This window comes from Engystomops pustulosus, chromosome 9 (assembly GCF_040894005.1).
Source record: "Engystomops pustulosus chromosome 9, aEngPut4.maternal, whole genome shotgun sequence".
NCBI lineage: Eukaryota > Metazoa > Chordata > Amphibia > Anura > Leptodactylidae > Engystomops > Engystomops pustulosus.
The window spans coordinates 96724035-96750486 of NC_092419.1; the positions used below are offsets into that span (position 1 = coordinate 96724035).

Consider the following 26452-nt stretch of genomic DNA (forward strand, 5'->3'; position numbering starts at 1 on the left):
CTTAATGGATTGCACCTAATGAGGCATATTTAATAAGGGTCCAAGGACCGCATTTTCGTCGGGTTTCTCTGCGATTTCCGTGTTGCACCGCATTTAACATGGGTTTTTGGAGCACGCAATCGGATTTTGGCGCATCAGCGCTGGCTTTCACGTGACACAAATCGGGGGGCTTGGCCGCCGGACTTTCCGATGGATTCGAACAACGCCCGGGATTTAACATTGCAAATTGTGTCGCATGACATGCACTCACATACACCGGGAAGAAGAAGGTGTACTATGGAGGACCTGAGCGGGGAAATGACACATGCAGGAACTCGGGCGCATGATGTTGGTGAATCGCGCTGGACTTCATCCTCGTCAAACCGTCTGGATCAGGGATTGCAACAGGACCGGGTAAGTAAATGTGCCCCAATGTGTGGATAGAGGTACAATTTCTTAATGGTACAATAAGCACCTGATTTTTGCAAAAGAATATTTTTTGACTCTGTTTTTTTACATTGACATCACTGTGTGTATTATCCTTGTACTGTGACATCACTGTGTGTATTATCCCCTGTACTGTGACATCACTGTGTGTATTATCCCTGTACTGTGACATCACTGTGTGTATTATCCTTGTACTGTGACATCACTGTGTGTATTATCCCCTGTACTGTGACATCACTGTGTGTATTATCCTTGTACTGTGACATCACTGTGTGTATTATCCCTGTACTGTGACATCACTGTGTGTATTATCTCTGTACTGTGACATCACTGTGTGTATTATCTCTGTACTGTGACATCACTGTGTAAATTAACCCTGTACAGTGACATTACTGTGTGTATTATCTCTGTACTGTGACATCACTGTGTGTATTATCCCTGTACTGTGACATCACTGTGTGTATTATCTCTGTACTGTGACATCACTGTGTGTATTATCTCTGTACTGTGACATCACTGTGTTTATTATCTCTGTACTGTGACATCACTGTGTATATTAACCCTGTACCGTGACATCACTGTGTGTATTATCTCTGTACTGTGACATCACTGTGTGTATTATCCCTGTACTGTGACATCACTGTTTGTATTATCTCTGTACTGTGACATCAGTGTGTATTATCTCTGTACAGTGACATCACTGTGTGTATTATCCCTGTACTGTGACATCACTGTGTGTATTATCTCTGTACTGTGACATCACTGTGTATATTAACCCTGTACAGTGACATTAGTGTGTGTATTATCTCTGTACTGTGACATCACTGTGTGTATTATCCCTGCACTGTGACATCACTGTGTGTATTATCTCTGTACTGTGACATCACTGTGTGTATTATCCCTGTACTGTGACATCACTGTGTGTATTATCTCTGTACTGTGACATCACTGTGTGTATTATCCTTGTATTGTGACATCCCTGTGTGTATTATTCCTGTACTGTGATATCACTGTGTGTATTATCCCTGTACTGTGATATCACTGTGTGTATTATCCCTGTACTGTGACATCACTGTGTGTATTATCCATGTACTGTGACATCACTGTGTGTATTATCCCTGTACTGTGACATCACTGTGTGTATTATCCATGTACTGTGACATCACTGTGTGTATTGTCCCTGTACTGTGATATCACTGTGTATATTATCATTGTACTGTGATATCACTGTGTGTATTATCCCTGTACTTTGATATCACTGTGTGTATTATCTCTGTACTGTGACATCACTGTGTATAGTATCCCTGTACTGTGACATCACTGTGTGTATTATCCCTGTACTGTGACATCACTGTGTATATTATCATTGTACTGTGATATCACTGTGTGTATTATCCCTGTACTTTGATATCACTGTGTGTATTATCTCTGTACTGTGACATCACTGTGTATATTATCCCTGTACTGTGACATCACTGTGTGTATTATCCCTGTACTGTGATATCACTGTGTGTATTATCTCTGTACTGTGACATTACTGTGTGTATTATCCCTGTACTGTGACATCACTGTGTGTATTATCCCTGTACTGTGACATCACTATGTGTATTATCCCTGTACTATGACATCACTTTGTGTAATATCTCTGTACTGTGACATGACTGTGTGTATTATCCCTGTTCTGTGAAATCACTGTGTGTATTATCCCTGTACTGTGACATCACTGTGTGTATTATCCCTGTACTGTGACATCACTGTGTGTATTATCCCTGTACTGTGACATCACTGTGTGTATTACCCCCTTACTGTGACATCACTGTGTGTATTATCCCTGTACTGTGACATCACTGTGTGTATTACCCCTGTACTGTGACATCACTGTGTGTATTATCCCTGTACTGTGACATTACTGTGTGTATTATCCCTGTACTGTGACATCACTGTGTGTATTACCCCTGTACTGTGACATCACTGTGTGTATTATCTCTGTGATGTGACATCACTGTGTTTATTATCTCTGTACTGTGACATCACTGTGTGTATTATCCCTGTACTGTGACATCACTGTGTATATTATCCCTGTACTGTGACATCACTGTGTGTATTATCCCTGTACTGTGATATCACTGTGTGTATTATCTCTGTACTGTGACATTACTGTGTGTATTATCCATGTACTGTGACATCACTGTGTGTATTATCCCTGTACTATGACATCACTTTGTGTAATATCTCTGTACTGTGACATGACTGTGTGTATTATCCCTGTTCTGTGAAATCACTGTGTGTATTATCCCTGTACTGTGACATCCCTGTGTGTATTATCCCTGTACTGTGACATCACTGTGTGTATTATCCCTGTACTGTGACATCACTGTGTGTATTACCCCCTTACTGTGACATCACTGTGTGTATTATCCCTGTACTGTGACATCACTGTGTGTATTACCCCTGTACTGTGACATCACTGTGTGTATTATCCCTGTACTGTGACATTACTGTGTGTATTATCCCTGTACTGTGACATCACTGTGTGTATTACCCCTGTACTGTGACATCACTGTGTGTATTATCTCTGTGATGTGACATCACTGTGTTTATTATCTCTGTACTGTGACATCACTGTGTGTATTATCCCTGTACTGTGACATCACTGTGTATATTATCCCTGTACTGTGACATCACTGTGTGTATTATCCCTGTACTGTGACATCATCATTCCCATATACTCACAGCCAATCTACTGTATAGTATATAACACATGACTATTAGTATCCATGATCACCTATCATTTACCCAGATGTGACCCTAAACCATATACTGTACATGCCTGCAATTGTGTCATGAGAGAAGTGATAAGATATTTTTCCATCTCTCCTCAAAGTTTTCCAAGCTTAGATACTGGCTGTATCCAAAATCACTATTTCTAGATTTCCTCAAAATTGTCTCCATGCAGGTTCCTAGATTTGCCCGGTCCAAACTCCATCATAGTGAGATGTCCCCCAGTGTCCGGGCGGATTAATCATTGTAGATGTTCTGTAAGTGCCACTGAATAGAAGAAGCGATGCTCTGCAGGGATTTGGTAGTGTAGGTTTTAGGTGTGCTGAGTGTTTGGAGGATCCTTGCATCGCCATTGCTCCGGAGACAGATTAATGGAGCGTCTTGTATGCCGGGACCATGTCAGGCTTTCTGTGCCTTAATGATGTCAGAACAGAGTGCAGGGGAGGGATGGAGCTGTATCCCTGCGAACATCCGGAGACGACAAGTCATCCGGCTCCTGTATCCATGGCAACAAGAGGCGGATACCTCTCCCCCCATCATCTCCCCCCCCCCCCTTCTTCATCTCCATCCTTCGCTCCCTGCCTCCCCCTCCCCATCATGTAGAAGATGGCTGGTTCCCTTTTGCTGGAGTGGCCTGGAAGGAAAAATCAGACGGGCACCGATAATCTAGCGCTTCCTGGTGCCCCTACATTTACAGTCTCCAGCTGGGGGACCACCGGGACCCAGCAACCAAAAAGGTAAGGTTAGGGAATGGACCCCCCTATAACAAAAAGGGGGTCAGGAGGGACAGGCTGTTCCCGTCCCTGTGTCTGTCCATGTTGTAACCATCAATCTATCCATCCCAATGTAAGACAATGTGCCACCTCCCTGCAGCCCCCATCCCCTGTATGTACACCCATTGTTCGGCTTTGTACGGCTCTGCACCCCTCCCCCATCCTTCTGCTTTATTTATCTCCGGTGGTCTCGTCTCCCTTCACGTTTTTCCCTTATCTGTCTCCCCAGGGAGGATCATATTCCTATTAAATATAGAGATGAGACAATTATCACCTAATAAAATCCTTTTCCGATTGTCACTGGGAGTCTGGGTGCTGCACTAGACTTCACCCTTTCTGTGCCAGGAGGCCTGCAATGGGTGGCAGCCTTATATATCAATGCCCCCCCAAGACCCCGGAACGAGGAGCGAGGCCTCAATTGTGCATTATATCTTACACAAGAACCTGTTTGCTGCAGCGCTGATGTCAGTGTCCATGTCGCTTCATAGACAGTGTCAGTCTCTAATACATTATAATGCAACTGAGCACCGCCGTTAACCCTTTACGCTTCGAGGTTGTTAGCCGTGTCTCCGGAACGCTCTTTGTTCCACACGAGTGCTGATAAAACTTATGCCAAGACTAGAGGGCATCTGACAGGCGTATAGGCCATATAGTAGAGAGAGAGGACGTAGCACTGACAGCTGGGCCGGGTATATGCCAGGCATGCCGCAGGGGACACTGAGTGATGCTTGTTTATTCCTACAGCTGGTTATATAGATTGTATATTTTTTTCTCTATGTTAACAACTGAGCTATAATAATCTAAATAAACATCCGCTTAAAGGGACACCAGTCTTTCCTATCCCTTGATTATACTCTAGTGTTCCCTGTTATCAGCCAGCAACTCATTATACTAGATCGCAGACAAACCATTTTGAAAAATCTTCGAGCATATATGTATAATTTAAAAAAAAACAACATTTTTTAAATGAACTACAGACATTACATATTATACAATCATTTTAGCTCACTGATATTCTAGTAATAATAATGATATTGCTATACGTTGTGGAGGCGGCCATTTTTGTGGGCCGTACCATTATACTCTATAATACATTCATTTGGGCTGTGGGTACTTATTACAGCCAATTACACATTATTGGCCACTTCATCTATGACTATGACTTTTTACCAATCTAATACCCAGCTCTTATACTCTTAGATCTGTAAACTCCCCCCCCCCCCCCACTTATTCTGATTTTGGTGACATCATCAGCAGACTTCATCATAATGACATCACTGTAGGTACATGCAGTATAAAATCATATGAGATCTTTAAGATTTGGGTTAATTTCAGTAAGAAATAACATTTTATTAAATAATATGCTACAAAATTAGTGATGGTCTAATGGACTGGCAGAGATAGCGGACAGTATACTAGTCGTCTGATGTCTCCATAAAGATCTTCTTCTCTGGGGGGCTCTATCTTTATGAGATAGAAGAAGGACCTTCAGCAATCAGCTGAAGGTCCTACTTAGCATTGTTGATGACTGTCCCCTTAGGACTTGGTCCTCTCCCTCTTTAGTATCCCAATCATAACCACCAGTGACCCTATGCTCTGGTGTGTAGTCTTTAGATCTTCCACTGGTTGCAAAAGATACTGGATTACAATCAGGGGTATAGCGTGAAGCTGATGGGCCACAGTGCTAACTCTGTGCCAAGTTTTGTGCCATAATGTATGGTTTATAGTACTAGTCTTCTCATATGGGATGCTCTATGGGCCCCCTAGGCCACTTGGGCCCAGTTGCAACCGCACCCTCTGAAGTTACGCCCCTGATTACAATGACCAGTGACATCTGTAAGGATTTTGTCCAAATTTCCAAAAAATCATTAAAATTACATTACTAAACAGAGATATATAACCATTGCTCTGCCTGTGTAAGTTTCCGCATTCACCATAGGATAAGCTGTGAGGTCTCCCCAAAAAGAAGACAAATAAATGCGGGAAAAGTGATGAGCCTAGATCCAGTTTTTTAAAAGAATATCAGAGCTTTACCTATATTATACAAGATTGTTATTATTAGTCATAAACACTTATGGTGACAAGCCTTCTTTGGAGGAAAAAATAGGTCACCCCTACTCACTTCCCACACATCACGCTGTGTTCGACCTCCACAATCATACTGTAAGGATATTTTCCATCAGAAACACCCTGCAAAATAAAACCTCATCATACCTCAAGGCAAGACTGAATGCTCTTATTTGGGTGTCAGGCCTTATGGGCTCTATTGGGCCTGTAAATGGGGCCCCACATGAGGATGTTACAGAATTACAGTCAGAAAGAAGAGATTATTAGGGCCAATGTTCACTCAGGAAAGAAAAACAGGCTAAGTGGTTACAGGGATCTTATAATAGGCAAATAATTACCGGGAGGCAGGGCCGGCTTTAGACAAATTGGGACCCCCAAATCAAACTATTTTATGAACCGTCACATTCAGTTAGAGGATCATTTAACCCTGCACAATAATAACACTTTGTAGTTAATAAGGCAATGGGGCACATTTACTAAGGGTCCGTCGGACGCATCTCCGTCGGGTTTCCCAAATGTTTTAGTTTTTGCCCTGAATTGCCCCGGTTTTTTGGTGCACGCAATCAGATTGTGGCGCATCGGCACCGGCTTTCATGCGACACAAATTGGGGGGCGTGGCCGTCGGATAACCCGACGGATTCGGACAAGCCGCAATCTGGACTCCTCTCAAAACGGTTCCTGGGAACTAATTATAGAATTTGTACACCCCTCTTTGTGAACATCCACTTTTGTGGGTCTATCGTCAGTTGAAGAGTCAAGATACGCACTAGGAATTAAAAATAGACCCCTGTGGCTTCTAATGGGTTATACCTAGTGGTGTAAGAAGACACCAGTGGACCCCAGTGCGAACTTTGGATCAGGGCCCCAAATACCTAAAGTCCATTTGCCGCCCCACCCCCTCATTAATTAAATGTCCAGCAGCATTCTCTTGAGACATGTGCATCAGCCTCACCTCACTAATTAAATGTCTAGCAGCCTCCCTTTATTAATGAAATGTGCAGCTGCCTCCTCTTACTAATTAAATGTCCTTCAGCCTCCCCTCACTAAAGAAATGTCCATCAGTCTCCCCTCAATTATGAAATGTCTAGCAGTCTTCCCTCACTAATTAAATGTCCAACAGTCTTCCCTCACTAATATAATGTACTGCAGCTTCCCCACATTCATGAATTGTCCAGCAGCCTCCCTTTTTTTAATGAAATGTGAAGCTGCCTCCTCTTACTAATTAAATGTCCAGCAGCCTCCCCTCACTAAAGCAATGTCCAGCAGTCTCCCCTCAATTATAAAGTGTCTAGCAGTCTTCCCTCACTAATTAAACGTCCAACAGTCTTCCCTAACTAATAAAATGCACTGCAGCTTCCCCACATTCATAAATTGTCCGGCAGCCTCCCTTTTTTAATGAGATGTGCAGCAGCCTTCCCTTACTAATTTGATGTTCAGCAGCCCCCCTCCCCTCATTAATTAAATGTTCAGCAGCCTCTCCTCACCAATGAAATGTTCAGAATTCTCCCCTCATTAATAAAATGTCTAGCAGTCTCCCCTCACTAATTAAATGTCCAGCAGCCTCCCCTTAATTATGAAATATGCAGCAGCTTCCCCTCACTAAGTATTTAACCTCCCACCCTCCCCCCCGGCAACCTCTTTTCCCTCAACAGGGCAGGTAGAGACTTGTTCATGGGATCTGCCCACGCACACTATTTGAGGTGGGGATAGTGTCGTCTGGTGATCTCGTAGGGTATGCACCGGGAGAGCGCACATATGTGTCTCTGCCTGTGCACTCTTGTAATAAATTGTATGCGTGTATCTTTCCTTATGACAGACCCGTTGTCTCCCTTGGTGGCGTTTGTTGCCCCCCAGGTTATACCATTAGCACTGCACCTGCTCTTTGATACTAGTACAGAGGTAACATCCTTGACTATTTATATTAGAGTAAAAAGAATTTAAAAAATGGGGATCTTTTTTTTCATTATTACATTTTAAAATAAATCACATTATAAAACTTGCCTGTAAAATTTATAGACATCTTAGCATCAGTAGCAGTGCTAACAGGAGACTGTCCCTGGTGTCGGATGAAAGGTGGAGCAATTCCTGCTGAGAAAAAACTTAACAGATACAAAGCTGGAAAACTCATGTAAGAAAAGTGTGTACCATCAAAATCAATCAATATAAACCAGGGTCACTTACTCATTGGTAGGCCCGTCCGTGCTTCAGCTTCACATGCTGTTACACTGCCCTCTCTGCTCTCTCAATACCTCTCCCCTCCTTTTGCCTGATGTAATCTCACTGCAACAGAAGAAGTTTCAGCACACAAAGGAGGAAGTGCTCCAGCACAGTGTAATAGCCTTTGAATCTGTAGCAGAAGTCTGGTGACACCCCCAGAGCCCTTCAGGCTCAGCATAAGTATACAATGTATCTGGATCTATGATGTATCCGGTTTATCATAAAGGATTTTGATGGGAGCTTTTCTTTAACAGAAGTACAGGCGGTCCCCTACTTAAGGACACCCGACTTACAGACAACCCATAGTTACAGACAGACCCCTCTGACCTCTGGTGAAGCTTTCTGAATGCTTTACCATAGTCCTAAATTGCAATGATCAGCTGTAAGGTGTCTGTAATGAAGCTTTATTGATAATCCTTGATCCCATTACAGCAAAAAATGTTTAAAGTCCAATTGTCACTCAGGCCAAACATTTTTTTGTCTGGATCTACAATTATAAAATATACAGTTTCGACTTACATACAAATTCAACTTAAGAACAAACCTCCGGACCCTATCTTGTACGTAACCCGGGGACTGCCTGTAGTTTTGTGGCTTCTCTTTAATTCCTCCTAATTTATGTCTTGATCAGGGCCGCCACTAGGAATTTTGTGGCATCACTAGGAATTTTGTGGCTGACTGGATATTTTTTGGGTCTCCCCTCCTGTTTCACATTACATATAGAGATGAGTGGACATGACATTCCCATACCCAGTATATAGATGTATAGCCCCATCACTGCACATGACCCCTCAGTATATGGATAGCCGAGCACAAGTCCCCTTTGTAAATATATAGCCCCAGCACATGCCCCCTTAGTCCATAGATAGCCTCAGCACTGCACATGCCCCCCTCATTATATAGATAGCCCCAGCACATGTCCCTTCAGTATATATACATAGTCCCATCACTTGCCCTCTCAGTCCATAGATAACCCCACATGTTCCCTCAGTGTATAGATAGCCCCAGCCCTGCACATGACCACTCAGCATATACAGGCGGTCCCCTACTTAAGGACACCCGACTTACAGACAACCCATAGTTACAGACAGACCCCTCTGACTACTGGTGAAGCTTTCTGAACGCTTTACTATAGTCCCAGACTGCAATGATTAGCTGTAAGGTGTCTGTAATGAAGCTTTATGGATAATCCTTGGTCTCATTACAGCAAAAAATGTTTAAACTCCAATTGTCACTGGGGCCAAAATTTTTTTGTCTGGATCTACAATTATAAAATATACCGTTTCAACTTACATACAAATTCAACTTAAGGACAAACCTCCGGACCCTATCTTGTATGTTACCCGGGGACTGCCTGTACAGAGTCCAAGCCTATGTCCCCTTAGTATATATATATATAGCCCCAGCACCTGCCCCCTCAGTATATATAACCCCAGCACATACCCCGTAGTATATAGATAGCCCCAGCACGTTTCCCCTCAGTATATAGATAGCCTGAGCACGTCCCCTTAGCATATATATATATATATATATATATATATATAGCCCCAACAGATTCCCCCTCAGTATATATATAGCCCCAGCCCATGTCCCCTCTATATATATAGAAAGCCCCAGCACTGTATATGCCCCATCAGTATATAGATAGCCCCAGCAAATTCCACCTGAGTATTTAGATAGCCCCATCACATGTCCCCTCAGTCTAAAGATTGCCCCAGCACTGCACTTACCCTATCAGTATATAGATAGCCCCAGCAAATGCCCCCTGAGTATATAGATAGCCCCAGCTCTGTAAATGCCCCAATGATCAGCGCTGATTTCAGTTGAGCCTTGGGATGGCTTCGTCAGGCAGGGAGGTTCTGGTGGAGGGTAGTGGGTACTATAACAGCAACAGGCCCCTCCTCTGATTGCAAAATGGGGGGCCCCATGAACACAGTCCCACTAAACCCCCCCATGATGGCAGCCCTGGGGAATACATGTTTTGTATAGTGTAGACTGATGGTGGGCCCATTATAGTCCATCACTGCTCCCCATGACAGAATTTGGATGTCAGCCCTAAAGACATGAGTCTTTCTATTTGCCCCCAGCAGCTCGAATTTACAGTAATAATCAGAAGGTCGCATAATAGACCAGAAAAGGCCATAGCTGTGACTTCCCATTTTTGGACAATAGTCCCCCTCCACTAAGCCGCTTTCCCAATGTGTCATTCTCATTGCAGGTGAATACGTATTTATTCTGGAGGAAATCACATGCGGCCGTCTTACCGTATACATAAAAGCAATGTACATGGATTTCTAAGGAGACAATAACAAGCTGTTTTAATCCACTTATAGCCTGCGGGGGACATAATTGCATAATGAGGAAATCAAGGCCCCTTAGGCTTTCATTGGCTAAGTGAGGTGGGGCTTACAAGCGCTGATTCTGGTCGCAATCACGTACATCCTGGTAATTTTCGTGATGTCCGTCTAATACATCCAGGGATATTCTATTATGGTGTAGACAAAAACATGCTCCATAGTCCCATAATAAATATGTGTAATTCCTCTTAATGGGATTTCCCTAAAGCAATTCTGGAAGGATTATGGTGTGGATCAGACATCACATCTCTTAAAGTGGATTATTAAGACTATTTATAGGTGACAATTGTTTTTAATATCCAAAATATACCAAATTGTCCAAACCGTTTTGAGCTGAGGCCCCATGAGAGGGAATAATGACCCATAATAAACAGAATGGGGCTCATTTACTTACTCGTCCCGTCGCGATTCCCGAGGTTTGTTGTCCAACGAGGATTCGGAGCTGCTGCGATTCATAAAATCGCGTCCAATTTCCTGCATTTGTCGCTTTCCTGCTCAGGTCCGCTAGAGTTCACCATCTTCTTCCTGGTGCATGTAAGTGCATGGCTTGCGACACAATTTTTAATGTTAAATCCCGCGCTAAGTCTGAATCAGTCGGGTTGTCTGACAGCCACGCCTTCCGATTTGTGTTGCATTAAAATCAGCGTGATTGTGCCAAAATTCGATTGCGTGCACCCAAAACCCCAGTTAAATGTGGCGCAAAACAAGACGAAAATGCACTGTGCTGACCCTTAGTAATGTGCCCCAATGAGAGCACATATATACGTTTATTCTATGCAAATAAATTCTTAAAAATTGGTAGGTACTGTCCCTTCATTGATTGGTCCAGTTCCGACACTGTCCTTGTTCCACTTAGTACCAACTTCCTGGAGATAAATGAACACCAGGAACTAGAAAACATCAGCAACATAGACACTATGGGGAATATTTATCATAAGTCTCTTAGACCAGAACTGTTCTAGTTGCCCATGGCAGCCAATCAGAGCTCAGTTTTCATCTCCCCACAGCTATTTATAAAATTCAAGCTGAGCTCTGATTGGTTTCCATGGGCAACTGGAACAGTTTTACCTCTTAAACTTGATGATAAATCCCCATATGGGAATTAGAAGCCAGATAATTGATGACCGTACACCAGTATTCAATAATCTGCCTCTCACTGCACATTCGTTAGGCAACCTGCAGTTAGTGCAGTTTGGTTTGCCTCACTTTTGATAAATCTTGCCCATTGTGTGCACTGGACCTGTAAGGAGTCGCCATAGCTCTTTTCTTCAGACCCATTTGAACTCTGTGTCCCAGTATGTGGTAATTATGTGAGATATTGTACAGACAGTCCCCGACTTGAGGACACTCGACTTACAAACGACCTCCAGTTACAGACAGACTTGGGGTGGGAAATGCAGCCGCTACTCTCTAATAAAATGTCCAGTAGCCTCTTCTATTTAATAAAACCTCCACAGGAGGCTCCCCTTATGGTAATGTACCCAGCAGAGCCCCACCAATTAATAATATGTCCCCAGCTGAGCCCCCCATAAATAAAATGTCCCCAGCTGAGCCCCCCATAAATAAAATGTCCCCAGCAGAGTCCCCCAATGAATAAAAGGTTCACAGCAGAGTTCCCCTTATAAATAAAATGTCCTCAGCAGAGGCCCCCCATAAATTAAATGTCCTCGGCAGAGTCCCCCAATGAATAGAATGTCCCCAGGAGAGCCACCCAATAACTAAAATGTCCCCAGCAGAGCCCCCCATGAATAAAATATCCCTAGCAGAGCCCCCCAATGAATAAAAGGTTCACAGCAGAGTTCCCCTTATAAATAAAATGTCCTCAGCAGAGGCCCCCCATAAATTAAATGTCCTCGGCAGAGTCCCCCAATGAATAGAATTTCCCCAGGAGAGCCACCAAATAACTAAAATGTCCCCAGCAGAGCCCCCCATGAATAAAATATCCCTAGCAGAGCCCTCCAATGAATAAAAGGTTCACAGCAGAGTTCCCCTTATAAATAAAATGTCCTCAGCAGAGGCCCCCCATAAATTAAATATCCTCGGCAGAGTCCCCCAATGAATAGAATGTCCCCAGGAGAGACACCCAATAACTAAAATGTCCCCAGCAGAACCCCCTTAAAAAATAAACTTAGTACTTACTCTCAACCCCCTGCGTCTTCTTCTCCATGCATCCCCTCTCCTCGCATCTGGATTTAAACAAAATATATAAGAAAACAAAAAAGAACTTATGCTTACATTCTCCGGAGCTCCTGGTGTTCTGTGCCGCCATCCATCGGTGCCGCGCCTCAGTTTGTAGACCGTGCGTCGGAGACAGCATTAGATTCAATTCTGTAGTCGGCAAACGGAAGTAGTCGGATCAAAGCACCTGTAAACAAACAGGAGCACTGCACCCAACGGGAGGTGCCGCAGAACAGCGGGAATGCCGGAGAAAGTTAGAATATGTTTTTTTGCTTTATTAGCACCACCCCCGCCCCCTCTTTATTAAACCAGACAAACTCTTTTAAAAACCCATCTATTTTAGTTCATTTAGTCCAATTTTTCACTTATACAACGGATGCCAAATAGAAGTGGTGCAAACAAACAGAAACCATTAAAGGGCTTTTCCCGCAAATCACATTAGGCCCTATCCTTAGGGACCCCCACAGATTTCGAGAATGGGGATCCAAAGGGGTCCGATGTACCCTAGTTTGACCACTGGATCCATTATCATTGTTTTAGTAGGTGATAATGGGTGAGAACAGGGCCAAAAGTTGCAGACAGAGTAACATTCATTTCTTTCTTTTCATATATCTTTTTCTTTTAGAATTTTTTAAAAGAATAAATGCATTTTTAAAATTAACTATTTACATAATTTTACTATATGTCATGCGTCCATTATATGTATGCAATTCTACTGACCCCTCTATCTGCCACAAAGTATTGCCCGTGCCAAGAGCGCCAGCCCTGTCTAGGTCAGACTCCTCCTCCTGCTTAGGCTCTTCTTTCTGTTAAGGTTCCTTCTCCTGCTTAGGCTCCTCTTCTGTTAAGGTTCCTCCTCCTGTTAAGGTTCCTACTCCTGCTTAGGCTCTTCTTCCTGTTAAGGTTCCTCCTCCTGCTTACGCTCCTCTTCCTGTTAAGGTTCCTCCTCCTGCTTAGGCTCCTCTTCTGTTAAGATTCCTCCTCCTGCTTAGGCTCCTCTTCCTGTTAAGGTTCCTCCTCATGCTTAGGCTCCTCTTCCTGTTAAGGTTCTTCCTCCTGCTTAGGCTCCTTCTCCTGTTAAGATTCCTCCTCCTGCTTAGGCTTCTCTTCCTGTTAAGGCTCCTCCTTCTGCTTAGGCTTCTCTTCCTGTTAAGGTTCCTCCTCCTGCTTAGGCTTCTCTCCCTGTTAAGGTCCCGCCTCCTACCTAAGCTCCTCTTTCTGTTAAGGTTCCTCCTCCTGCTTAGGCTCCTCTTCCTGTTAAGGTTCCTCCTCCTGCTTAGGCTCCTCTTTCTGTTAAGGTTCCTTCTCCTGCTTAGGCTCCTCTTCTGTTAAGGTTCATCCTTTTGCTTAGACTCCTCTTCCTGTTAAGGTTACTCCTCCTGCTTAGGCTCCTCTTTCTGTTAAGGTCTCTCCTCCTGCTTAGGCTCCTCTTCTGTTAAGGTTCTTCCTTTTGCTTAGGGTCCTCTTCCTGTTAAGGTTCTTCCTCCTGCTTAGGCTCCTTCTCCTGTTAAGATTCCTCCTCCTGCTTAGGCTCCTCTTCTTGTTTAAGTTCCCCCCTCTGCTTAGGCTTCTCTTCCTGTTAAGGTTCCTCCTCCTGCTTAGGCTTCTCTTCCTGTTAAGGTTCCTCCTGCTGCTTAGGCTCCTCTTCTGTTAAGATTCCTCCTCCTGCTTAGGCTCCTCTTCTGTTAAGGTTCCACCTCCTGCTTAGGCTCCTCTTCCTGTTAAGGTTCCTCCTCCTGCTTAGGCTCCTCTTCCTGTTAAGGTTCCTCCTCCTGCTTAGGCTCCTCTTCCTGTTAAGGTTCCTCCTCTTGCTTAGGCTCCTCTTCTGTTAAGGTTCCACCTCATGTTAAGGTTCTTCCTCCTGCTTAGGCTCCTCTTCCTGTTAAGGTTCCTCCTCTTGCTTAGGCTCCTCTTCTGTTAAGGTTCCTCCTCCTGTTAAGGTTCCTACTCCTGCTTAGGCTCCTCTTCTGTTAAGGTGCCTCCTTCCGCTTAGGCTCCTCTTCCTGTTAAGGTTCCTCCTCCTGCTTAGGCTTCTCTTCTGTTAAGATTCCTCCTCCTGCTTAGGCTCCTCTTCCTGTTAAGGTTCCTCCTCATGCTTAGGCTCCTCTTCCTGTTAAGGTTCTTCCTCCTGCTTAGGCTCCTTCTCCTGTTAAGATTCCTCCTCCTGCTTAGGCTTCTCTTCCTGTTAAGGCTCCTCCTTCTGCTTAGGCTTCTCTTCCTGTTAAGGTTCCTCCTCCTGCTTAGGCTTCTCTCCCTGTTAAGGTCCCGCCTCCTACCTAAGCTCCTCTTTCTGTTAAGGTTCCTCCTCCTGCTTAGGCTCCTCTTCCTGTTAAGGTTCCTCCTCTTGCTTAGGCTCCTCTTCTGTTAAGGTTCTTCCTCCTGCTTAGGCTCCTCTTCCTGTTAAGGTTCCTCCTCTTGCTTAGGCTCCTCTTCTGTTAAGGTTCCTCCTCCTGTTAAGGTTCCTACTCCTGCTTAGGCTCCTCTTCTGTTAAGGTGCCTCCTTCTGCTTAGGCTCCTCTTCCTGTTAAGGTTCCTCCTCCTGCTTAGGCTTCTCTTCTGTTAAGATTCCTCCTCCTGCTTAGGCTCCTCTTCCTGTTAAGGTTCCTCCTCATGCTTAGGCTCCTCTTCCTGTTAAGGTTCTTCCTCCTGCTTAGGCTCCTTCTCCTGTTAAGATTCCTCCTCCTGCTTAGCCTTCTCTTCCTGTTAAGGCTCCTCCTTCTGCTTAGGCTTCTCATCCTGTTAAGGTTCCTCCTCCTGCTTAGGCTTCTCTCCCTGTTAAGGTCCCGCCTCCTACCTAAGCTCCTCTTTCTGTTAAGGTTCCTCCTCCTGCTTAGGCTCCTCTTCCTGTTAAGGTTCCTCCTCCTGCTTAGGCTCCTCTTTCTGTTAAGGTTCCTTCTCCTGCTTAGGCTCCTCTTCTGTTAAGGTTCATCATTTTGCTTAGACTCCTCTTCCTGTTAAGGTTCCTCCTCCTGCTTAGGCTCCTCTTTCTGTTAAGGTCTCTCCTCCTGCTTAGGCTCCTCTTCTGTTAAGGTTCTTCCTTTTGCTTAAGGTCCTCTTCCTGTTAAGGTTGTTCCTCCTGCTTAGGCTCCTTCTCCTGTTAAGATTCCTCCTCCTGCTTAGGCTCCTCCTCTTGTTAAAGTTCCCCCCTCTGCTTAGGGTCCTCTTCCTGTTAAGGTTCCTCCTCCTGCTTAGGCTTCTCTTCCTGTTAAGGTTCCTCCTGCTGCTTAGGCTCCTCTTCTGTTAAGATTCCTCCTCCTGCTTAGGCTCCTCTTCCTGTTAAGGTTCCTCCTCCTGCTTAGGCTCCTCTTCCTGTTAAGGTTCCTCCTCCTGCTTAGGCTCCTCTTCCTGTTAAGGTTCCTCCTCCTGCTTAGGCTCCTCTTCCTGTTAAGGTTCCTCCTCCTGCTTAGGCTCCTCTTCCTGTTAAGGTTCCTCCTATTGCTTAGGCTCCTCTTCCTGTTAAGGTTCCTCCTCTTGCTTAGGCTCCTCTTCTGTTAAGGTTCCACCTCCTGTTAAGGTTCTTCCTCCTGCTTAGGCTCCTCTTCCTGTTAAGGTTTCTCCTCTTGCTTAGGCTCCTCTTCTGTTAAGGTTCCTCCTTCTGCTTAGGCTCCTCTTCCTGTTAAGGTTCCTCCTCCTGCTTAGGCTCCTCTTCTGTTAAGATTCCTCCTCCTGCTTAGGCTCCTCTTCCTGTTAAGGTTCCTCCTCATGCTTAGGCTCCTCTTCCTGTTAAGGTTCTTCCTCCTGCTTAGGCTCCTTCTCCTGTTAAGATTCCTCCTCCTGCTTAGGCTTCTCTTCCTGTTAAGGCTCCTCCTTCTGCTAAGGCTTCTCTTCCTGTTAAGGTTCCTCCTCCTGCTTAGGCTTCTCTCCCTGTTAAGGTCCCGCCTCCTACCTAAGCTCCTCTTTCTGTTAAGGTTCCTCCTCCTGCTTAGGCTCCTCTTCCTGTTAAGGTTCCTCCTCCTGCTTAGGCTCCTCTTTCTGTTAAGGTTCCTTCTCCTGCTTAGGCTCCTCTTCTGTTAAGGTTCATCCTTTTGCTTAGACTCCTCTTCCTGGTAAGGTTCCTCCTCCTGCTTAGGCTCCTCTTTCTGTTAAGGTCTCTCCTCCTGCTTAGGCTCCTCTTCTGTTAAGGTTCTTCCTTTTGCTTAGGGTCCTCTTCCTGTTAAGGTTCCTCCTCATGCTTAGGCTCCTTCTCCTGTTAAGATTCCTCCTCCTGCTTAGGCTCCTCTTCCTGTTAAGGTTCCTCCTCCTGCTTAGGCTCCTCTTCCTGTTAAGGTTCCTTCTCTTGCTTAGGCTCCTCTTCTGTTAAGGTTCCACCTCCTGTTAAAGGAAACCTACCACTTGTAGTGGCAGGTTTCCGATGGCAATACCGGGCACCAGCTCAGGGTGAGCTGGTGCCGGAGCTTATTTTAGTTAGTGTTTTAAACCGCGGTATAGCGGTTTAAAACACTTTTTAAACGCTATAGCCGGCGCAGGCAGGTACGCGCTCGGCGCTTACCGTGCACGCAGCTCTCATTCACTTCCTATGTAGCCGCGCGCACGGTAAGCGCCGAGCGTGTACCTCCCTGCGCCGGCTATAGCGTTTAAAAAGTGTTTTAAACCGCGATACCGCGGTTTAAAACACTAACTAAAATAAGCTCCGGCACCAGCTCACCCTGAGCTGGTGCCCGGTATTTCCATCGGAAACCTGCCACTACAAGTGGTAGGTTTCCTTTAAGGTTCTTCCTCCTGCTTAGGCTCCTCTTCCTGTTAAGGTTCCTCCTCTTGCTTAGGCTCCTCTTCTGTTAAGGTTCCTCCTCCTGTTAAGGTTCCTACTCCTGCTTAGGCTCCTCTTCTGTTAAGGTTCCTCCTTCTGCTTAGGCTCCTCTTCCTGTTAAGGTTCCTCCTTCTGCTTAGGCTCCTCTTCCTGTTAAGGTTCCTCCTTCTGCTTAGGCTCCTCTTCCTGTTAAGGTTCCTCCCTCTGCTTAGGCTTCTCTTCCTGTTAAGGTCCCGCCTCCTACCCAGGCTTCTCTTTCTGTTAAGGTTCCTCCATCTGCTTAGGCTCCTCTTCCTGTTAAGTTCCTCCTTCAGCTTAGGCTCTTCTTCCTGTTAAGGTTCCTCCTCCTGCTTAGGCTTCTCTTCCTGTTAAGGTTCCTCCTCCTGCTTAGGCTCCTCTTTCTGTTAAGGTTCCTCCCTCTGCTTAGGCTCCTCTTCTGTTAAGGTTCTTCCTTTTGCTTGGGCTCCTATTCTTGTTAAAGTTCCTCCCTCTGCTTAGGCTCCTCTTTCTGTTAAGGTTCCTCCTCCTGCTTAGGCTCCTCTTTCTGTTAAGGTTCCTCCTCCTGCTTAGGCTCCTCTTCCTGTTAAGGTTCCTCTTTCAGCTTAGGGTCCTCTTCCTGTTAAGGTTCTTCCTCCTGCTTAGGCTCCTTCTCCTGTTAAGATTCCTCCTCCTGCTTAGGCTCCTCTTCTTGTTAAAGTTCCGCCCTCTGCTTAGGCTTCTCTTCCTGTTAAGGTTCCTCCTCCTGCTTAGGCTTCTCTTCCTGTTAAGGTTCCTCCTGCTGTTTAGGCTCCTCTTCTGTTAAGATTCCTCCTCCTGCTTAGGCTCCTCTTCCTGTTAAGGTTCCTCCTCCTGCTTAGGCTCCTCTTCCTGTTAAGGTTCCTCCTCCTGCTTAGGCTCCTCTTCCTGTTAAGGTTCCTCCTCCTGCTTAGGCTCCTCTTCCCGTTAAGGTTCCTCCTCTTGCTTAGGCTCCTCTTCTGTTAAGGTTCCTCCTCCTGTTAAGGTTCTTCCTCCTGCTTAGGCTCCTCTTCCTGTTAAGGTTCCTCCTCTTGCTTAGGCTCCTCTTCTGTTAAGGTTCCTCCTCCTGTTAAGGTTCCTACTCCTGCTTAGGCTCCTCTTCTGTTAAGGTTCCTCCTTCTGCTTAGGCTCCTCTTCCTGTTAGGTTCCTCCTCCTGCTTAGGCTCCTTTTCCTGTTAAGGTTCCTCCTCCTGCTTAGGCTCCTCTTCCTGTTAAGGTTCCTCTTTCTGCTTAGGCTTCTCTTCCTGTTAAGGTCCCGCCTCCTACCCAGGCTCCTCTTTCTGTTAAGGTTCCTCCTCCTGCTTAGGCTCCTCTTCCTGTTAAGTTCCTCCTTCAGCTTAGGCTCTTCTTCCTGTTAAGGTTCCTCCTCCTGCTTAGGATTCTCTTCCTGTTAATGTTCCTCCTCCTGCTTAGGCTCCTCTTTCTGTTAAGGTTCCTCCTCCTGCTTAGGCTCCTCTTTCTGTTAAGGTTCCTCCTCCTGCTTAGGCTCCTCTTCCTGTTAAGGTTCCTCCTCCTGCTTAGGCTCCTCTTCCTGTTAAGGTTCCTCCTCCTGCTTAGGCTCCTCTTCCTGTTAAGGTTCCTCCTCCTGCTTAGGCTCCTCTTCCTGTTAAGGTTCCTCCCTCTGCTTAGGCTTCTCTTCCTGTTAAGGTCCCGCCTCCTACCCAGGCTCCTCTTTCTGTTAAGGTTCCTCCTCCTGCTTAGGCTCCTCTTCCTGTTAAGTTCCTCCTTCAGCTTAGGCTCTTCTTCCTGTTAAGGTTCCTCCTCCTGCTTAGGATTCTCTTCCTGTTAATGTTCCTCCTCCTGCTTAGGCTCCTCTTTCTGTTAAGGTTCCTCCTCCTGCTTAGGCTCCTCTTCCTGTTAAGGTCCTCCTTCAGCTTAGGCTCTTTTTCCTGTTAAGGTTCCTCCTCCTGCTTAGGCTCCTCTTTCTGTTAAGGTTCCTCCCTCTCCTTAGGCTCCTCTTCTGTTAAGGTTCTTCCTTTTGCTTAGGCTCCTATTCTTGTTAAAGTTCCTCCCTCTGCTTAGGCTCCTCTTTCTGTTAAGGTTCCTCCTCTTGCTTAGGCTCCTCTTCCTGTTAAGGTTCCTCTTTCAGCTTAGGCTCCTCTTCCTGTTAAGGTCCCGCCTCCTACCTAGGTTCCTCTTTCTGTTAAGGTTCCTCCTCCTGCTTAGGCTCCTCTTCCTGTTAAGGTTCCTCTTTCAGCTTAGGCTCCTCTTCCTGTTAAGGTCCCGCCTCCTACCTAGGCTCCTCTTCCTGTTAAGGTTCCTCTTTCAGCTTAGGCTCCTCTTCCTGTTAAGGTCCCGCCTCCTACCTAGGCTCCTCTTTCTGTTAAGGTTCCTTTTCTGCTTAGGCTCCTCTTCCTGTTAAGGTTCCTCCTCCTGCTTAGGCTCCTCCTCAAACCAAAATACTTTGGCCAGGCCAAGCCCACAAGTTATAAGAGATAAAGAGCAGTAGGCGTAGACCAATAGTATGGACAAACACATGGGGACACATCAATATAGACAAAAACAATATCAAATATAAATCGAAGACCTAATTATTCATAGATAGACTCTGTCTCTGCAAGACAGTCAATCTACACCATTCTGCCTTACAAAAGAAATAAAAATCAGCCAAGGAATGTGAAGTGCACTTGACCTCCTTTACAACCTGAGAACAATTCCAAAAATAATACACCGTAAGACTTGTGCGGAAGGAAAGGTCAAGTGATTCTTTTCTAGACCAATGTTGTCAGCTACACAATAAAGAATGTGAAAATCCTCAATCTCCAAATGCAGAAGTAAATGAGGCGTGATGTTCATCACAGCGTAGACTCATCCACATGTACAGGACCCACGACGGGGCAATACATGGCTGTCAATCCTCCTGGAGGCACAGCTACACCGCTTACTTGTCACCTTGTCTGTTTCACTGGAGCCTTCCAGACCCGTTAACTAAAATCAGCTGCTCTAAGGGGGTCCTGTGTACAGGACCCTAAGGATCCATATTTTATGTCATCAGCATCATTAACTGGGGAAACCATTTTTTATAGAGCGATGGGGCTCATTCACTAAGGGTCTCGCTGCTTACTTTCGTCGGACTGTGCGCCTTTTCTGGGGATTACACGGCTTGCACATGTATTTAACATAGGTCTGCGCTTGGATTGTGGCGCGGCTTCCATGTGACACAAATTAGGGGACGGGCCGTCAACTGATCCGACTGATTTGGACTGAGCGTGGGATTTAACTTTCAAATTGTGTCGCAAACCCATGAACTTACATACACCACTAAAAAGATGGTGTACTCCGGCAGACGTGAGCAGGGGAGCCACACATGCAGGATATCGGGCGCACGATCTTAGTGAATACACATTATAATGCACTTTTGGTGAACTCCAGGGGATGTGTAAGTAAATGTCCGCCAATAGGGCACATTTATTTTCCCGTCCCTTGCACGATCCCGGATCCGGATTGTCTGACGATAATGAACTCTGCTACGATTTACTTAGATCGTGTGCCCGATTTCCTGAATGTGTCGCTTCCCTGATCAGGTCCGCCGGAGTTCACCATCTTCTTCCCGGTGTATGTAAGTGCTTGGCTTGTGACACAATTTTTAAGTTAAATCCCGCGGTTTGTCCAAATCCAGCGGATCTTCCAACGGCCCGCCCCCCGATTTGTGTCGCGGGAAAGCCGGTGTGACTGTGACAAAATCAGATCACGTGCGACACAATCGCCTGCTAAATATCTGTTCCAGCGGCGCAATCCCCAAAAACATCGGAAAACCCGGCGGAAATGCGGCCCCATGGGGGCTTATTTACTAAGGGTTCCGCGGCCACATTTCTGTCTGGTTTTCCGATTCTTCGGGGCTCGTGCCACCGGGACAGGCATTTAGAAAGGGATTGTGTCGCATACGATAGGATTTTGGCACATCGCGCCGGCTTTCATGCAACAGAAATTGGGGGAAGGGCCGTCGGACGATCCGATGGAATCGGACTGAGCGCAGGATTTAACTTTCGATTTGTGTCGCAAGATCAAGCACTTACATACACCAAGGAAGAAGAGGGTGAACTCCTGTGGACCTGAGCAGGGAAGTGAAACATTCAGGAAATTGGGCGCACAATCTTCTTGAATCGCGGCACATGTGCATTCCGGCTGGACAATGCACTTTCGGGGATTTTGCAGGGACCGGGTAAGTAAGTGTGGCCCAATGTGTCTGCCTAAGTGCATATCATTGGGGTACATGTGTGGGGGTATTCAGCCCTGCAGTTTGGATGCTTTGCCCTCCTGCATGTCAGTGTCCTCTGTCCTCTAGTGTATCTGGGAACACTGCATGCTGTACATTGTCCATGAATGTGCGTCGCTCCCACTCAACTTATTAAAGAAATAAAAGGATTTTCAGTATTAATGGATTCTCTGAAGAGAAACTTTCCCTATAAGTAGCCTCTTAAAGTGCAACCAATTGCAATAATAATGTCGTCTGAAGTGTTGAAGTGAAGGTGAAAGGAATTAAAGAAAAGCGGATTAACAGGAGCTCAAAATAAAGTGTTGAGGATATCCCGGGACCTGCTCCGTTTATTAACCTGTTCAGTCAGGCCAATAAAAATCTATCAAACGTTCAATTAATAGAGGTAAAATATAAAAGTAATAATAAGTTCTTTAAACCTCCAACAAGATGAAGTGTCTCATCAGGTATAATATGCAATACATTTAGTTACAAACCCAACATCCTTCCATCTGGCAAACTATGTGTAGCGCTGTGTAATTTGTGTGCACTATACAGGCAGTCCCCTACTTAAGAACACCCAACTTACAGACGACCCCTAGTTACAAATGGACCTCTGGATGTTGGTAATTTACTGTACTTTAGCCTCAGGCTACAATAAACAGCTGTAACAGTTATCACAGGCGTCTGTAATGAAGCGTTAGTGTTAATCCTGGTTCTTATGACAATCCAACATTTTTAAAATCCAATTGTCACAGATACCAAAAAAATTTGGTTGGGGTTACAATGATAAAATATACGGTTCCATCTTACATACAAATTCAACTTAAGAACAAACCTACAGAACCGATCTTGTACGTAAACCGCCTGTATAAAAAAATAATCATTATTATTATCTCTATGGGTCAGGAGCAGCAGCAGCATGAGAGACATTATACAGCAGTTAAGAGCAATGTAAATGTGAATCCTGCATTGGGACGAGACAGGGGTTATCTGAGATCAGGGAATTTGGGCCCAGGGAGGTATAAAAATAACAAACGCATCATAATCACCCCTCTCCAGTGCTCGGGTTCAGTGCGTCTCCAGCCGTCACTACTAATTCTCTCTATACAAAAAACTGGGACATCAGAAAGGGGCAAGTATAGCACTTTTCATTTTCATACCCCAGGACCTACAGGATGTTTAAAGACACCTGATCGCATAGAAAACAATTAAAGGGAACCTGTCAGGAGAAACTGACCTGACAAACATTACTGTAATGTTGTTGAGCACCTTAGCACAATCCTGGACCTATTTCTTTCACGGTTCAGTGCTTTGCTATCATCTAGAAAAATTTACGTTGAAGAAAGATGTAAATTGGTTGTATAACTTCATGGAGCCAGAGAGTTAAGCACTGAAGTCAAGCTCTCCCTGCTTCAGTATAACCCCTTGGCTGTAGTTGTTGGCCTTGTATCCTGGGACATCACTAACTTCTTCTGAAGTCTGGTGCATGATGTTGAGCACAGCAAAGGCGGCATTCTGACATGGAGAGAGCTTGACTTCAGTGCTAAAATCTCTGCCCAATGACTTTCTAAAATCAATTTAAGTCTCATTTTAAAGTTGATTTTCTGGAGGATATCAGCTCGCTTGGTAATTAAAGAAACTGATTTAGAAAATGTTAAGGTACTAAGCCAAGTTATGCTGACACGTTCCATTTGCAGTTTTTACCATATAATACTGCAGACAGTGTAAGGTATTAGCCCCAGTGAGCTGTTTAATTATACATTTGTGTATGCTGTTAGTAGCAGCAGGACTGTGAAAATTAAGTTCATATTCTAGGATTGTAGCTTCACCAAGTGCAATGGGTTATTTCCTTACACAGCTGTGCTCTTAGGTCTCTACAATGAACTGCTACACAGCCTACCCCCTATAGTTTTTAATCAGAGTCCTGCTACAGACCTTACTCAGAGCAGGAGGAGCTGTAGAGCTGCTTAATGAACAGGGCACAGAGTATAAGGACATGACGCAGACTGGGGATCTTTTTAAGTCCACCAGGAAATATCTGCAGAATGAACACTTTTAAGCAACTTTGAATGAGCCCTTCCTCCTCTTTGACCCGTTTTCCCAGACAGTCCCAATAAGCAGCTATTATTACATGGGTCTTGGTGTTCATTACTGCAATGTGACTGATGCCAAACACTTTTGACTCATGGCACTTTTTTTAACTAATGTGTTTAACCAATATTTTCTCTGCTTTTGAATGTTGTGATCTATTAATAACCATTCTTTTCTCCTCTCTTGCCCCTGTTCCTAATTGTGTTCCTCCATCATTCTGTCACTTAATGATCATACGTTGCACAGTCACATCCACGTTTCGGTCTTACCATACAACCCCTACCCTTATCGCTCCTTCTCCCAGCACCCATTTTTGTTTGCCACCCTGCCACCTAAATACCCATCAAGCCTGGCCCCCCTAAAAGTCACTCTTATTGGAAATGGAGCAGCACAGAAGGAGAAGGAGGCGCTGACCAAAGGCTAGTTGGAGCCGGCCTCCAACATGGCTAATGGCAGTGAGTCTGAGGAGCTGTCTGGCTCTCTTACCCAGTCAACAGCAATCTCTACCCATCTCAAATTGGTGTTACTGGGTTTCATTATATGTGCCAGTCTAGCGGGCAACCTACTGGTTTCACTGCTAGTGCTAAAGGACCGCTCTTTGCACAAAGCTCCTTACTACTTCTTGTTGGATCTCTGTCTCGCAGATGCTGTCAGGTCATCCGCCTGTTTCCCATTTGTCCTACTTTCCATCCGCAATGGTTCAGCCTGGGCCTACAGCCTCTTAAGCTGCAAGGTTGTGGCATTCATGGCTGTCCTTTTTTGCTTTCATGCCTCATTCATGCTTTTCTGCATCAGTGTTACTCGCTACATGGCCATTGCCCATCACCGGTTCTATTCCAAGAGAATGACGCTTTGGACGTGCATTGCAGTTATCTGCATGGTCTGGACTCTCTCAGTTGCGATGGCCTTTCCACCAGTCTTTGACGTGGGTACTTACAAATTCATCCGTGAAGAGGACCAGTGCATATTTGAGCATCGATACTTCAAAGCCAATGATACCCTTGGATTTATGCTAATGCTGGCGGTGCTCATCGTTGCCACTCATATTGTCTATGCCAAACTACTCCTCTTTGAGTACCGCCATCGCAAAATGAAGCCTGTGCAGATGGTGCCAGCCATCAGCCAAAACTGGACATTCCATGGGCCAGGAGCTACAGGGCAGGCTGCTGCCAACTGGATTGCTGGATTTGGTCGGGGGCCGATGCCACCTACTTTGCTGGGTATACGTCAAAACACCCACACTGCCAACAGGCGTCTACTGGGGATGGATGAGTTTAAAAGTGAGAAGAGGTTGGGTCGGATGTTTTATGGAATAACCCTGAGCTTTTTGGTGCTTTGGTCACCCTATATTGTGGCCTGTTACTGGAGGGTGTTTGTCAAGACCTGTAGCATCCCTCACCGCTACCTGTCCACGGCAGTGTGGATGACTTTCACTCAGGCTGGGGTAAACCCAATAATGTGTTTCCTTCTTAATAAAGACCTGAAAAGCTGTCTTCAGCTCCACATCCCCTGCTGGAGGACGAAAGCCTTGTTACCCAGGGAGCCTTACTGTGTGATGTAAAAGGGAAACCATTGCACTCCCAACCTCGCATTAACCTCAGTGATTGGGAGACGTGGAATAAAAAGGCCGGCGCGGCACGACGGAGATGAGGTTGATCTGATGGACCATGTTGGAACACAAAAACATCCAGTTGAAAGACCATAGCTTTCTTTTTTAATGAGAAAAAAACAAAACAAAGAAATGTTCCTTTTATAGAGATGTAATTGACGAAAGGACTTGGTGGGTGGGGGCGTTACGGGGTGCGTGAGGATTTCTGGGATGTCTCTTTTTTTATTCAAGCTAAGGGCATAAAGGGTGAAGGGTGAAGGCTGGGTAGGGGTGGTAACGGAGGGTATGCCAAGTGTGTTCGGTGGGAGGGAAAAGGGAGGCTGAAGGGAATTTATGTATTTGTTTATGGACATATTTATTGACATGGTTATAATGCCATCACTTGTATTAATGTCTTTTGATTGATACAAACACGAGGGAATTTGTTTTTCTTTCTAATACGATTATCACATTCATGGATACATCTGTTTGCAAAACAACTTACTCCGACCAGGTAATGGAAACTTTTTTAAGGTTCTTACACAGACACTTATTTTGTAAATTTCAATATACTGCTTAGGCTGAGTTCACACAAATCAGTTATAAAAAGTAAAGAACAGAGGTTTAACTATTAAATTTATCAATTAAATCAAATCAAAAGACGAGGGGGCACTGTCTCAGCCTGGAGAAAACAAGGTTTAAACACCAGATGCGTCAGGGCTTTTTTTCTATGAGAACTGTGGAATAGCCTGCCTCAGGCGCTGGACACAGCAAGTACAGCAGAGAGCTTCAAGAAGGGCCTTTTTACACCTAAATAACATTGACTGTTATGCTATATACAATTGTTTCTCCTAAATCCCTTCCTCATCCAATCGCTTATCTTCCATGGTTGAACTTCATGGACATATGTCTTTTTTCCAACCATATAAACTATGATTCTATGAAAAAATCCCATTGACATCAATGGAAATTTTATGCCCTCTGTTATGCAGAGAACCGTCAGGCACCGTCACT

At 45.1% G+C, this 26452-nt stretch overlaps 1 protein-coding gene and 1 long non-coding RNA gene across 2 annotated transcripts; one reads left to right on the top strand and one right to left on the bottom strand.

The window, feature by feature from the left end:
- The first annotated feature begins 3747 nt into the window (after nt 1–3747).
- Nucleotides 3748–26139, top strand: GPR173 (G protein-coupled receptor 173). The gene is made up of 2 exons (XM_072124236.1): nt 3748–3944; nt 24097–26139. The coding sequence occupies exon 2, from the start codon at nt 24293–24295 to the stop codon at nt 25409–25411; it is 1119 nt and encodes a 372-aa protein (XP_071980337.1). The 5' UTR covers nt 3748–3944; nt 24097–24292; the 3' UTR covers nt 25412–26139.
- On the bottom strand, nt 8058–11541 carry LOC140076904 (uncharacterized). Its single transcript, XR_011849675.1, has 3 exons — nt 11016–11541; nt 8229–8327; nt 8058–8146 (listed from the first exon to the last, which is right to left on the bottom strand). It is a non-coding gene; the product is annotated as an uncharacterized lncRNA (long non-coding RNA).
- Nucleotides 26140–26452: the final 313 nt, after the last annotated feature.

Bases quoted from the DNA above. Each gene is read 5' to 3' on its own strand.
- GPR173 (XM_072124236.1), top strand. From the start codon at position 24,293: ATGGCTAATGGCAGTGAGTCTGAGGAGCTGTCTGGCTCTCTTACCCAG.